General features: G+C 41.0%; 1 protein-coding gene across 1 annotated transcript in view; it reads right to left on the bottom strand.

Moving 5' to 3' along the window:
- The window catches only part of OXCT1 (3-oxoacid CoA-transferase 1), a 67,351-nt gene that overhangs the window by 34,198 nt on the left and 18,439 nt on the right, over positions 1 to 14,714 (bottom strand). The window contains exons 4-7 of the mRNA XM_070938894.1: positions 12,386 to 12,521; positions 10,723 to 10,872; positions 9,794 to 9,900; positions 5,144 to 5,204 (exon numbers count right to left, since the gene is read on the bottom strand). Of these exons, the coding sequence (XP_070794995.1) occupies positions 5,144 to 5,204; positions 9,794 to 9,900; positions 10,723 to 10,872; positions 12,386 to 12,521 (454 nt within the window). The remainder of the gene's footprint in view (positions 1 to 5,143; positions 5,205 to 9,793; positions 9,901 to 10,722; positions 10,873 to 12,385; positions 12,522 to 14,714) is intronic.

Here is a 14,714-nt window from a genome sequence, read left to right as displayed (position 1 = left end):
AAACATATCTAATAAGGGTACAGCCTTAACTACTGCAATCCAATCTATGACCTGGAATTCCTGGATTAAAACCTGTGCTTCAGGCCAGAAAATATACAATGTTCCCAGGAAGCACCTGTTCCCAGTAAACCCAGTGAGTCTGTTTGTAGCAAATACCTGTTTAACTCTGATAACTTCAAGTTATAACGCATGCCATTCATTCTGTGAGTGCTCCCATAAAATGTCTATGGAGATTTTCAGTCATCCAGGTCATGGTTGTCCTGCTTTTTTCAGGAGGCAATTGGACTTCTTGTTTTTCTTTGAAGACATTTCACTTCTCCAAGAAGCTTCTTCAGTTCTGAGTCTATAGTGGGGAATGGAAGGATTTATATTTCTTGCAGAGAGCTCGTCAATAACTCTCTAAAAGAATGCAAATGACCAGCTGTCTGCAAGGAATATAAATCCTTCCATTCCCCAATATCCAATCAGACCTGAAGAAGCTTCTTGGACGAGAAGCGAACATCTTCAAAGAAAAACAAGTCCAGTTGCCTCCTGAAAAAAAGCACCTTTGGGCCCCCATAAAATATCCTCACCATCCCAAAAGATTTCCATACCGATCTGGACAAGAAGGCACAGGCTTAATAATAAATCAGCCTTTCCTAACCAAGTGTCTCAATTCTATAGAGCATACAAGTCCCAGAACCGACTTCTGTTACTCCTAACACATATGCAAACAAGTTGGTGAAAATTGTACTAAATCATATGAAAATATTATGAAAAAGATTGTAGATTTTCTCCAGGTTTACACATTCTGTACTTAACCTGCCCTCTCTTACTTTTTATATTTTTTACTATTACTATCATCATCATCATCATCATCACCACCATCATTGCCATTTATACAGACTACCAGATAGATCTGACTGACTGGATATGGTACTTTTGACTAGTGGTGTCTTGTCAAAGATCTAGGATAGCTAACTATATTGTAGCAATGTGGCACCAATCAATTCTATAATTGTTGGATTGAAATTCTATCCATTTCTATTGTGTTTAGCTGCTTTTGGTAGGCACCAAATGCATCTACTACTCTTGGCACCAATATTAATTTCCACATTCACTCTATTTAAAGATTTTTATATTTCCTTATTTTTTAGTTCTTTTTAAATGATTTTTTTTATCCTGCCTATTAATTAATTAAGTGGTGAGCATATCTAGTACTCTTTCCTCTTCCTATTTTCCCCATAACTACCACCCTTTGAGGTGAGTTGGGCTGAGAGACTGTGACTGGCCCAAAGTCTCCCAGCTGGCACTCATACCAAGACGAGACTAAATTTCACAGTCTCCTAGGCCAGTTGCATCACCATTAGACCCAACCAGATCTCTTTTCTAGTTCTTTCCCAACTATTTCCCTTCTATTTCCAATGGTTGTAGTGTCAATTATACATGCTTGCTTCTTCATAACTGCTGTCATGTATGGCTTATAATGAGTTAAATGCTTATCAGTTTGTATCTGGAAATTTTACAGGTTCTTAACCTCTTTGTTCTCAACCACTTTTTCAATATTGCAATTCTACCAATTCTTTCCATTAAGTTATAATTAGGTAATAACATCCAATGAATGATCCCAATGAATGAAAGTGGCTTCTTTACTGTGTCTTTCCAAATATTCCACTTCTACCATCTTCTTACTTCCATATATAGGTGACTTAAGACTATAATTGGGACCAGAATTTCAACAAGTACAAGTGTCAGAATTCAGCAAAAAGGTCACAAATCACAATCACGTGACTTCAGGATGCTTCAACTAGTCCTGAATCTGAGCCAGTTGCCAAGCACACAAATTGCAATCATGCAATCCTAGAAGTGGTGCAAGTATAGATTCTAAGTCACTTTTCCCAAGGCTGTTGTAACTTTGAACTGTTATTAAGTGATTTGTAATTAGTTGAGGACTACCTGTACTGGGTGTTCAAAAGACTCTTTCCACTTCTCCTTCTATTATTACTTTAAAAGGCCTTCTACAAAGTGCCTGCCTCCACCATCATCATGTAAATGGACCTATAAGCTTTCTCAGAAAATTAAAAAGATGAGCACCTAGAACCCAGTGCTTTGAAGGATACTAAAGTGCCCCCAAAAGAACAAATGTAAGATAGCCAGAAAACCTGTGGAGGACAGGCAACTAGAAAGGTGGCAGGAAGCAGAAAATATGTCTTGTAACTGAAGATCCTAAGATCTTCACTGTGTTATATGGATAAATTTTCCCTCTCCTCTGCAGCAGCTTTCATAAGTGCCTGCAATGCGTTTTCAAAATTTCAAATACCTCTACCAGCTTTCAAAGGCTAACAAGGCTTGTTTAAGTTCATAGTACTTGTAATAGCTAGATTCTCACTAACTTGGGAACTTGGGAAGGATTTGATAGCGGTTTATCTGATCAATCTTCAATTGGCAATCTAGATTCATTGCTGGTTTTATCATTTTTGTTATAGTACATTTAATGCACTGTTTTCTACAAATGTTTAGAAAAAATAATTGACAATAGGCTGCAGTCAATAGGGCACATGTAGCAAACAGATGCACAGAAAATACATCTAAATTGAATGGGATGATTTGACCCAGAAATCCAACTGGCTTGATTAAGTTGTTTTATGCTAAAAGTGCTGGCTAATATTATATGAATTAGATAAATTTATGGACTTCTTTTTAAGTTACCAAGAGCCTTGGTAATACAGTGGTCTAAAGCACCCTGTTATTAAGAACAGCTGCCTGCAATTACTGCAGGGTTCGAATCTCGCCAAGGCTCAAGGTTGACTCAGCCTTCCATCCTTTCTAAGGTAGGTAAATTGAGGACCCAGTTGTGGGGGCAATAAGCTGACTTTGTATAAATATACAAAAGAATGAAGGCTATTGCTTAGCGCATTGTAAGCCGCCCTGAGTCTCCGGAGAAGGGCGGCATATAAATCAAATTTAAAAAAAAAAAAAAAAGTTGTTTTGGGGATCTGAAAAATGTGCTCGATGGGAGAGGAAGGGTTCATTTGGGAAATAAATTCTTATAATTCTGGAAAATAAGGGAAGCCTGAAACAAAGGAAAATTAAGATTGAATAAACTATATTGTATAAACCTTTTTTAAGAATCTTCAAACATTCAATAAAAACTATGTAAATACCAATATTTAGGTGAGAAGTGGAACTCATTCAATGCTGCCACAGACCGTAATGAGATCCATTGTACCTGAGAGAACAGAATAATAATGGAACAGGACAGCTGTTGCTAAGCAACCTGGGATACATTGCAGGATTTTTAATTACATTTATTTAATTAGTTATGGGTGAAAGAATTCTACACTGTGTAGAATCCGCATCCTCAAAATTCATCTTGAATCTGTCAAAACTCAAAGGAAAATACAGACCTTTGTTTTTCTAGCTTCTTCCACTGACAAGGAAAAAAACACACAATTTGCGAAGAACATAACAAAGGGGAAGAAAAACAGAGTGGAGGATGAAAAAGATAGAGGGAGTAGAGGCAGATATGGGGACTGAAATACAGAGTGCAAGGAGATTCCTGGTTTAAGTCTTCTTCAACCTGGTCCAGGTGCATTGGGCTACCAATCCTGTAGGATCAACACATCTGAAGGGTACCAGCTTGGTGAAGGCTGTTCTTAATCCTGTTTTTTATTAAATGTTACATCTTTCCACGATCAAAAGCAGGAAGTCCTTCCCACTGTAGGATTGGTTGAAGACATCAAAAGGCCAAACAAAAAGACCAACCCGTCGTTCAACGTTCAACAGCCTCACTTCCTAAATGGTTATCTGCCACTGAATTTAATAGATGACAAGCTTTATAAGCAGATCTTCTATTTGACTTTGTCCAACCCTTCCTCCCCCATCGAGTTTTTCCTTAAGACTAGCTTTACAACATGATAAGCCTTTTTTTGATGGAAGCACATAGACAATTTTGATTAGGTTCAGAAGCTAAGCAAGTTTGAGCTTGGTAAGCATTTGTATGGGCAACCCCCCGCCCCCCCCCGAGAATCCCAGTGTCAACCCTGAAGTTGGCTGAACAGTGGCCATTTTCTTTTTGTGTAGTTTCTAGGGAGGTTGCTTTTCTCACAGCTTCAGGGCTGACACAGCCTGGAGTGAAGAGGCTGGTGTGTGTGTGTAGAGAGATTAGCTGGGGTGTGTAGCCTAAATAAAATTCTTTCCCCTGGGAATCAAGGACGTTCGTGCAGGGCGGAGACTGAGGCCATCTCGCAACTGGACTGTATGCTGATTGGATCATATGGCTGAGACTCTGGGGGCGGGAATAATGAAGTTTTACTTTTAATTAGGGGAGGAACCGGCGCCAATTTAGAGCCAGTTTTTCACCAGGAAGTTGCCAATTTGATATGTCCTAACAAAATGTTCTTTGAGGATCTTGCCTGCCTCGGAGTTCTTATTGAATGGGACCTATTATTTGGAACCTTGACACCCAGGAAAAAATGACAGACAACCATCCACATGTGTCCGATTGTCATCAAGTGTCCAGTTCAACTTGAGGAAATCTTTACATACAAGGTTGTTTTAGCTATATTGTACTGTACACCACTTAGAACTGTTTCTAGAGGGGCAACTACTAAATACATTTATAAAGAAAGAGTTAGTAGAAACAGGATCTATGTTCCTGCATGCAAAAGATAAAAGCTCAGGCTTCCAAAAAAAAAAAAAAAAAAGGAGCAATCCTTTTCTTGGAAACAAGGATTCAGCTTTTTAGGATTATATAAATGCCTCTGCTAATTCCCTTTCTGCTGCGCACAGATACAGTATCAGCAATTCCCCATTCTCTTCAACTGCTCGGCTTTAAATATATAGATATGTCATGCATCAATTCACCAAGGCCTGTAGGTCTTTCTATACGTTTGTCAAACGAAAGCAGGGGATACTGCACTCTCACATCTTCTCATCTCTTCCGGATTTTGCTTAAGGCTGTGCTTGCAAAAGAGGATTTTGATTTTGATGTAAAAACAAAAACAAGGGAAGAGGAGCCAACCATGTCTGAAGATATTTGGTATGGAAGAAGATGCTGCAAAGACAACAACCTCATTCTCTCAAAAAGCTGCAGAATAAGAAGGATAAATCCTATTTAGCCCAGGAACCACTGCTGGGGCTGGAAATAACTTTTCTGCCTTACCTCTACCACTGTTGTTCTGGCAGCTTTACACATAGGCTGATTGAAATTTCTCGCAGTTTTCCTGTTTGAGAAGAAAGAGGGCAATGTATGCTTAATAGAGCTGCAGTTATCCTTTTCTATAACGTCAAGAAACATTAGCAGAACAAAATTCAGAGCATAATCAATTCAGAGTTGAAAGGGGATTAGCCTTCAGGTCCAGAAATTCCAACCAAAGCAAACCCACTTTGCTATCTAGCTTCTGCTTGAACATAGCCAGTAAAGGGACTTCCTTCTGTCCTTCAGGCATCGATTGCTTACATACAAGCTGAACAGGTGTGTCCCCCTCAAAAACAATAACAGAGTAAGTTTTAATGGTAAAGTGTTATCCTTGTTTTCAGTCTTATCTTCAATAGTTCTCAATTAATCACATTTCCAGGTAGTCCTCAACATTGAGAACTGTAATAGAGCCCAGATTATCCATCATAAATCATAATGATCGTACTTCGGGTCATCCACGTGGCTGGAACCAATTGCTGAGGTCATTAAGCAAACATTGCAGCCCTTAGGCAAATGTATCCCTCCACTGTTTTTTATTGAAAACAAGCCGAAAATCTCAAAAAGTCTCCCTTGGGACTGTCCCATTCTTCCATGGGGCATGCTTAGTGAATGGATTCAACTTAGAATAGAGAGTAAGACAAGAATGTGTGATTCCCCTTTGACTGTATATTTATGAACAAATGCATAAGAAATGTTCATTCTGTAGTTGTAGCACAGAGGGTGTTAGTGTATTTTAACCACCATAGTGGTTAAAATATTAGATGAGTGAAGCTATTGAGATTCAAGCATGGAAATTCATTAGATCATTTCGGATAAGTCATTCTCTCTGAGCCAAGTTGTGTTTGGGATAGAATGAAATCAGATCTTCATTAGTGGTGAGTTTCAAAAATTTCTACTACCAGTTCTGTGGGTGTGGCTTGGTGGGCGTGGCATGGCTTGGTAGGCATGGTTTGGTGGGCGTGGCAAGGGAAGGATACTGTAAAATCTCCATTCCCATTCCACTCCAGGGGAAAGTTACTGCAAAATCCCCATTTCTTCCGGATCAGCTGGTACTTGGGAGGCAGAGAATAGATGGAAGCGAAGCCAGTCAGAATTTTTATTACCGGTTCTCCGAACTACTCAAAATTTCTGCTACCGGTTCTCCAGAACTGGTCAGAACCTGCTGAAACCCACCTCTGATCTTCATGTAAGCCATAAAACTTCTGGAGAAAAGATGAAACATGAATCTAACAAATAAATAGCAGATAAGCATGTTCTCTGCCAGCCATGCCCGGACTACCTCTAATGGTTTCTTAGGTTATAACCAGTGGTGGGCTGCTCCCAGTTCTGTACAGTTCTTTAGAAACAGTAGTAAAAGCGGCGGGAAGCTCCGCCCACCCACCCAGATGTCATAATTGATGATCTGAGCGCACGCGTTCCCATTGCGAACCGATAGTAAAAGTAAGTAGAACCCACCCCTGGTTATAACAATGCCTGATTTTCAATATTACAAGAATTGATAGCAGGAATTTGACTAGAAATGTCCTGGTGAATCTCCCTCACTGGTGATTCTCAGATAGAGGCTGGAGAGTTAGCTCGAAATATTCTGGTTCTGGATGGTTTACATTAAACATGGATTTGTTTAGAATAATGCTGGCTGAGGAATTCTGGGAGTTGCAGAACACACATCTTAATAGCAATAGCACTTAGACTTATATACTGCTTCACAGTACTTTGTAGCCCACTCTAACCAGTTTACAGAGTCAACGTATTATCCCCAACAATCTGGATCATTTTACCGACCTTGCAAGGATGGAAGGTTTGAACCGGTGAGAATTGAACTGCTGGCAGTCGGCAAAATTAGCCTACAATATTGCAGTGCACCACCACGGCTCTTCAAGCTGAGAAACACTGGTTTAGAGGGCCTACTATGCCTACAACATCCCTCTAACCCCCTCTAATTTACAATTCTCTGAGTATTGATGAAGATATCTCATAGGCTATCTCTATTATGAATTATAACACTTGGGAACTGTCCTGAAACTAGTTACATTATTCCTGAGTTTTAGAAAGAATAACGACATTTCTACCTGGAAGAAAAGATCATAGTTTTAAATTTTAATTCTTAATTCTGCTCTCAGTCTATTTAGCATCTTGACATTATTTTTGGGGGGGGAGAGGTTTTTATACCATCATCAGCAAAAAAAAACCTGGTTCTCTGCTTCTGTTTTGCTAACGTTATCTGTCCTGGATACACAGCTTTATAATAACTGCTTTTTATCAATGCTAGCACTGAATTCATATGGATGTCAGTGTTTTTGACAGCATGTCTCCGAATGATGGCATACATCTCTTTAATATTAAGAAAAGGCTTAACATTAAGCCAAGAATGTTACTTTTTTTAATAGCACCTACAGCTCCAGCTCATGCAAAGCTGAAAGCTACAGCCTTCTACTGCCCTCCTGTGGTTTTATTTTTGTTTCATGGGTTTGTTCAATATGGTAGAGCAAAAACCAGAGGAAAGTCTTAGCTGTTGAAAAACAGCCTTAGTCAGGCAGCACTGCCAACACAGGGACAGAAGGAATAAAACTGCTGGAATAAGACAACCATTATCATAAATGGGGAAGTTGTTTCAACCTCCTGCCCTCATTAGTCATGATGAGCAGGAAGAGCCTAGCTTTGCTGTATTAGCTTTCTTACTATAGCCACTCTTTTGAAAAGCAGCCTCACTACACAGAGGCAGAAGCTCCTGCGTTGCTTCAAAGGATTCTGGGATATAACCTAGGGCAGGAATGCACAACCTTCTTCAGGGTGTAAGGCAGAAGTAGGCTGCTGGGGGTTCAGGAGAACCTCTAGTTAAGATTCTGTGCAGTTCGGAGAACCCCCAAATCCCACTCCTGGCTGGCCCCACCCCACCCCTCCCCGGAGTCCCCACAGGGCCTGTTTTGAATGCAGGTAAGTGCAGGGCGCGCGCAGATGCTCAGGGAGGATGGAAAACAGGCCTACCGGAAGATCGGGAAGGCCGGAAATGGGCCCGTTTCTGGCCTACAGAGCCCGGGGAGACTGTTTTCACCATCCCGGAGGCTCGAGGAAAGCCTCCGGAGCCCGGGGAGGGCAAAAATGCCTCCCCCCCCCCGCTGTGGTGCAGGAGGCCGACTAAGCCACGCCCACCATGGCCACGCCCACCCAGCAACTGGGCAGAGAACCCCTTGCTAAAATTTTCGAAGCCCACCCTTGCTGTAAGGCCATACTTGGATTCTCAATGGCAGGCCGGTGAATATGTTTCAAAAATGAATGAGACTCAGTTGCAGAAATGAGCAGGCTAAAACAGTGGTTCTCAAACCTGGAAACCCCTCAAAAGGTTCTTACAACTTGGTTCCGAAGGTTAGACTCCCCTATTCCCACCCCCAGTTACGTATCCGCAATTTACATTTTTTTTTTCAAAAACTGGCATTGATTTCCAGTTGTCAGCCACGCCCTACACGTAGCAAACAATTTATTTTATTTAATTGTATATCAGCTTTATTATTCTTACAAATAACTCAAGGCAGCAAACATATCCAGCACACCTTCCTCCTCTTATTTTCCCCATAACAGCAACCCTGTGAGGTGAACTGGGCTGAGAGAGAATGACCTGTCCAGCTTTTATGGCTAAGGAGGGACCTGAACTCACGGTCTCCTGCTTTCTAGCCTGGTGCTTTAACCACTGGAACAAATTGGGTCTCTGGTTTGCTTAATGACCTTAATTAATGACAACTACTGTAAAAAAAGTCATATAATTGGTCATATGGTGACCCACTTTATGAACATTATAACTTACAGCCATAATGGGCAGCCCCCATTACAGACATAAGTCAAAGACTGCCTGTAACTTTCCATTTGATATGAGCTTTTGGAAAGGTGCTGGGGTTCTGGAAAGATCTGGACAATTTTGGAGAGCAGCTTGCTATTCTAGGGCTATAGACTCTGCACTCAATACTAAAATATACTGCTGCTGTTTTTTTCTTCTGTTTTGTTTTTAAAAATTTGTTTCATTTTTACGGTGGGGTCTTTTAACTCCTCACATTGTCCTAGTAGGGGACTAAATATCTTTTAAATAGCAAACTGGAACACAAAATAAATTATTTGAGCTGAACAACTAGGCCTCCCCTCTTGCTGCATATAATTAAAAGATGCATCCTAACAGAAACCCCCCCAAAAAATTCGTCTAAGATGTAGAACAGTGATGGCTAATCTTTTTGTCATGGAGTGCCCAAAGCACGCATGCACACCCCCATAAGGCAATGCACGCGTGACCCTTCCCTGTGCATGTGTATGACTCCCCCTCATGTGCCCCGACCCCTGTGCATACATGCATGACCCCCACGCATGCACATGCGACCCCTCGCGTCTGCGCCCATCCCCCGTGCATGCTTGGCAGAGACCCGAAAACCAGCTGGCCGGCGGGAGGGGTACACGCATGCACGGTGGAGCTGAGCTGAGGCGACAACTCGTGTGCTCGCAGAGAGGGCTCTGCGTGCCACCTGTGGTACACGTGCCATAGGTTCGCCATCACGGATGTAGAATGTTCATATTTCCCAGAAAACTCTTTGAAAGCAAAGTTAAAAACATGCTTGCTCTGTGAACATGCCATACCTGAAGATAATATTTCCAGCACGATCAGACTTCCACGCCTTTACTAACGCGAAATCTCCTGTAATTGATTTTTCCATAATGTAATGCCGACCGTCAAATTCCCTCACCTTTAAAAAAAAGGGGAGGGAGAAAATTTAAAAAATTTTTGAAAAGATTTGCTCTCTTTACATTATCAGCTCACGCTACAATTTAATACAATCATCTTTGAGCAGAGATGGAGTGAAAATACCATTGACGGTAATGAAAACTGGAAATCAAATGTGCAGACTGAATAAAATCACAAGCACAATATGATCTGCAGAGTGGATTTATAATCTGCTTAATATATTGCACCAAGTTATGACTTATTCCACTTTGTTTTCCTGAACAGGCCTCAAATCAGGGGTGGGCTGCTAGGGGTTTGCAGGGGTTCAGGAGAACCTCTAGCTAAGATTCCGTGCAATTCGGAGAACCCCCAAATCCCACTCCTGGCCCCTCCCACCCTGCCCCGCCCCTCCCAGGAGTCCCCACGCGGCCCATTTTGGATGCAGCTAATTGCAGGGCGTATGCGGAGGCTCAGAGGGGGCGAGAAAAACGGGCCTACCGGAAGTTCGGGAAGGTCCGTTTACGGCCTCCAGAGGGCCTCCGGAGGCTGTTTTCGCCCTCCTGGAGGCTCAAGGAAAGCCTCCAAAGCCTGGAGAGGGAAACCCTCCCCACACCGTGGGGCAGGAAGCTGACTAGGCCACACCCACCATGGCCATGCCCACCCAGCAACTGGGCAGAGAACCCCTTGCTAAAATTTTTGAAGCTCACCCCTGCTTCAAATCATGCTATCATATTACTGGCAAAGTGTGTTACGTCCTGAATCTGCCTTAACTTTCAAAAGTTTCAAAAAGACTTGTGCTCACCCCCCTCATTCACAACCTCATTCAAATCCACAGGTATTTTACCTCTCTTGGCTCACTCGCCAGGGCAACAGTGCCATCACTGTTGTATTTGATTGGAGACCCTCCTTCTTGCACTAATGTCCCATACCCCGTACTGGTGAAGAAAGCTGGGATGCCAGCTCCTCCTGCTCGGATCCGCTCAGCAAGGGTACCCTAGAAAGAACAAAAGGCTTAATGGCTGGCAAGACAAGACAGATGTAAAGGAGGCCTATAACTCATAATAGTACATCAATTCTTTGACAAAAGTTGTTAAAGGACCTTTTCTTCTTTTCTAAGTCCACTGAGATGGCGCCTGAATACTGCAAGAGGATTTTCATAGAATACTCATTCCTAAAAAATGTGGAACAGAGGTATTCAAGCTTTCTAATTTTTAATATTAATTTATTACTAAGCAATAATAAAATAAGGTCAATGATTAGCAGGGTCAATCATCATCATCGTCGTCTTAATGTTACCAATATTTCATTTCTGAAATACCTGGCATGTACTTTCCAAACTTTTCTCCTTATTTTACTGTTCCTCAAAAATATTTTTGAAAATCTATTTCCCCAGCTATATTTATTATAGGTTTTTTTCAGGCAAATATGGCTTCTTTACCATGCTAATTACAACACATTTCAAACGTGCTACTTCGTTTTATAGGAATATTCCCAGAATCTGAAGATTTTGAGGAGAAGGCAGCCAGAGCCTGTCTTGCTGTGGTTAATTTATTTACTCAGTGTGGGTGAGCTAAGAAAAGATTAAATTACAAAAGGTGGTAAATATGAAATGAGCTACTTGTATTCTTATCTTTGGCGCAGGAGGGAAGTTTGGCTGGCAGGCAAGCAGTCAATCTTTTTCAAAAAGCTAGTTAAACGTGCATGAAGAATGGAGTGCAGTTCAGTCAAGCACAACATTGCAAATACTTAATGGATTTTTAAAATGTGACTGCCAATGCAAAATGCAAATGCAATTAAAAACACCTCCTACTTCTCCTACTCTTAACTGGTACGTGAGTATCTATGTTTTCTTACTAGTATTTCAATATTGTGTTGCAGAGATAGGTTTCAGCAGGTTCTGACCAGTTCTGGAGAACCAGTAATGGAAATTTTGAGTAGTGCGGAGAACCAGTAGTAAAAATTCTGACTGGCCCCTCCCCCATCTATTCTCTGCCTCCCAAGTCCCAGCTGATTGGGAAGAAATGGGGATTTAGCAGTAATCTTCCCCTGGAGTGGGGTGGGAATGGAGATTTTACACTATCCTTCCCCTGCTACACTCACCAAGCCACCCCTACAGAACCGGTGGTAAAAGAATTTGAAACCCACCACTGCTGTGTGGTAATCATTATAGTATGTGTGTAGTCTGAGGTTCCAACATAAACCAGGCTTTAGGGTAGATTCAGAATCTGGCCAAAGACTAATCTAGTCTGGTTTCCTGATTCCTATAGTGATACAATTCAATACACTCCCAAGATGGGAAGTCTGTCGACGCCTCTGCAAAATGCCAGAAATGAGGAAAGCTGTCTGATCCTTACGGCTTGCAACAGACACAAAAGGGTCATGCAATACAGTAGTTACACAACCAATATTTCAGTTTCTGGTGTGGAAATCCTGCAACTGGAATGGAAGAGTTGGTGCCAATAATTATAAGGAGCCTTCGTTCAAAGAACAGGCAATTAGAATTTTACCTGTGGGGTAAGCTCAACTTCCAGTTCGCCGCTCAAGTATTGCCGCTCAAATTCTGCATTTTCTCCAACATAGGATGACACCATACGCTTGATCTGTTTGGTCTGAAGCAGAAGCCCGAGCCCAAAGTTGTCTACTCTGCAGAGAAAACAGGGTTAAAGTTGAAAACCAAGTGATGGAAAATTTAAATTATGCCTGCAATATTGTGACCAGAAATAAAAAGAAAAACAGAAGAGAGTCACACTGAGCCACAATTTAGTTTAACTGCAATCTGTCAAATAAATTACAACTGGGTGGCTTGTACAGCACCGCCTTTTCAGGGTGTAGCAAAAAAAAAAAATGTTATATTTTGGAGGAAGACTAGTGAACACAGAAAGTAAACCTCAGTAGACAAGAACAAGAATGTCTGATTTATAGATGTAAGGTGTTTTTTTTTTTTAATACTCTATAGAGATATATTTCAGGCCTTTCCTATCTCAAAACATGGAAAATATGCCATCAGTTTTCAGCAACTATAGTCAGAAGTAGCTCTGAGGTCTGCAAGAATGGGCTTGGCGATTTTCAAGTTATTGACTTCAATCTTAGACTATAAAACAAGGCTTATGACATGGATTATAATAGGCATGGTTTCTATGGACACATAGGAACACATCATATTTGCACACCATTCAAGAGACAATAAAAAAAGCTAAGAAGGAAACAAAAAGAGCAGAACACATCTTCCCCGGCAACCAACATTCCAAATAAGCAGGGATTAATACCAGACAAACAATCAAGCAGAAAATAATATCCTAATCAAGGAGAAAAGGACACCTCCATCACCATTGGCAGGACAAGCTACTGTATACAAATAGGGAGCAAATCACACACTCACACTGATGATGTTATCTAGTTGGGCAATGAAACATCTGCAAACAAACAAGCACAGAGATCACCAAGGATTCTACAGATGAACCCTGAGCTACATACATTCTCTTCTATTGATTTTATAATTTTCCAGAATAAGTATTCACATTTTGTTATATATTTTGGTGTAATCTGTCTCAAACACATAAAAGCTTGTTTCATCTCAGATTTTGTACATGATTATGTAATATTAAAAAGCGATGAGATGAATGTTCAGAAATGTTAACCTTTCTTGATCATGTGTTTTTTTTAGCATAGCTTATAACTTGAAATGTAGAAGAATTCTAAGTTGTGAATGCTAATTCACAACTTCTATATTTCAAAAACAAAACTAAATTAAAGTTTTTTTCAAAAAAAAGAAAAAAACTCAGTACTCTGAGCAGATGTGAAATTCAGCCAGCTCTATCAGGATCACGCGATCCGGTAGTGCCAGTGGCAGGAGGCTCCGTCCACCCATCCAGACGTTATCACGTCCTGTTTTTGACCCTCTGTATATGCACAGAAGGCTTTGCACATGTGTGGAGGAGGCATGTGTGAGCGTAGCAAGTGCGCGTGCTCACATTTGCGAACCAGTAGTGAAGGTAAGTGAATATCACCCCTAATTCTGAGGTATGATAAATCGTTTTCACCAGCTTCTGATTTGTTTCCAGGATAAAATCAAAAACTATAACAACACTGTTTTGAGACCACAGTATCTGAAAGAAAGATTTGTCTAGTGATTTAGCCTCAAGTTAGAATTCAAAAACTCAGCATTCTACTCCAGCCTTAGGCATGAAAGACGGCTGGATAACTTTGGGCCTGTCGCTCTCTCTCTCAGCTCACAATCTCAGGCGACAAAAAAGTTAATCAACCAATGGACCAATACTCGGTTGATCCGGGGGGGAGGGGGGAGAGAAGACCTTTGTGCACTTGGAGGAAAATGCTAGGAAGAAAAATAAAAGTATTTGGAAGTGAGCATTTTCCCCGAAAGACTCATTCAATCCATTCCCCTGAATATTTAAAAGGAAGCTGTCATCTTAGATTTGTTGAAAACATCGCAATGGAAACAGACCACTTTTCTCTGTGGAATCATTCCTTCTTAATGGACGATTAAAAAGGGGGGCTCATCTTTCTAGTAAATATAACGATTGTTGCTGTTTATGTGTTCATTATTTTTAAATTTCTAATCTTATTTATTGCAGCTACACGTTCTCCTAAGAATAAATCTCAATAACGGCAACTGGTATGTTGTATAAATAAGGAAACCAAGTGGGCCCTCTAAGCTCTTGCTGCCATTTTGAAGGTTCCTTTGGCCACAAAACAGCCACACGGCATTAACCTACAGATGGTCCTCAACCTAGGATCATAGTTGGGACCAGGCAGTTGTCAAGTGTATTGTGTCTGATTTTTATTACTTTTCCCCCCCATGGTTGTTAAGTGAATCAT

This window comes from Pituophis catenifer, unplaced genomic scaffold, assembly GCF_029215685.1.
Source record: "Pituophis catenifer annectens isolate HBS135680 unplaced genomic scaffold, rPitCat1.0.hap2 SCAF_2, whole genome shotgun sequence".
Classification (NCBI taxonomy): Eukaryota; Metazoa; Chordata; class Lepidosauria; order Squamata; family Colubridae; genus Pituophis; species Pituophis catenifer.
This window is presented reverse-complemented; position numbering and strand designations above follow the sequence as displayed.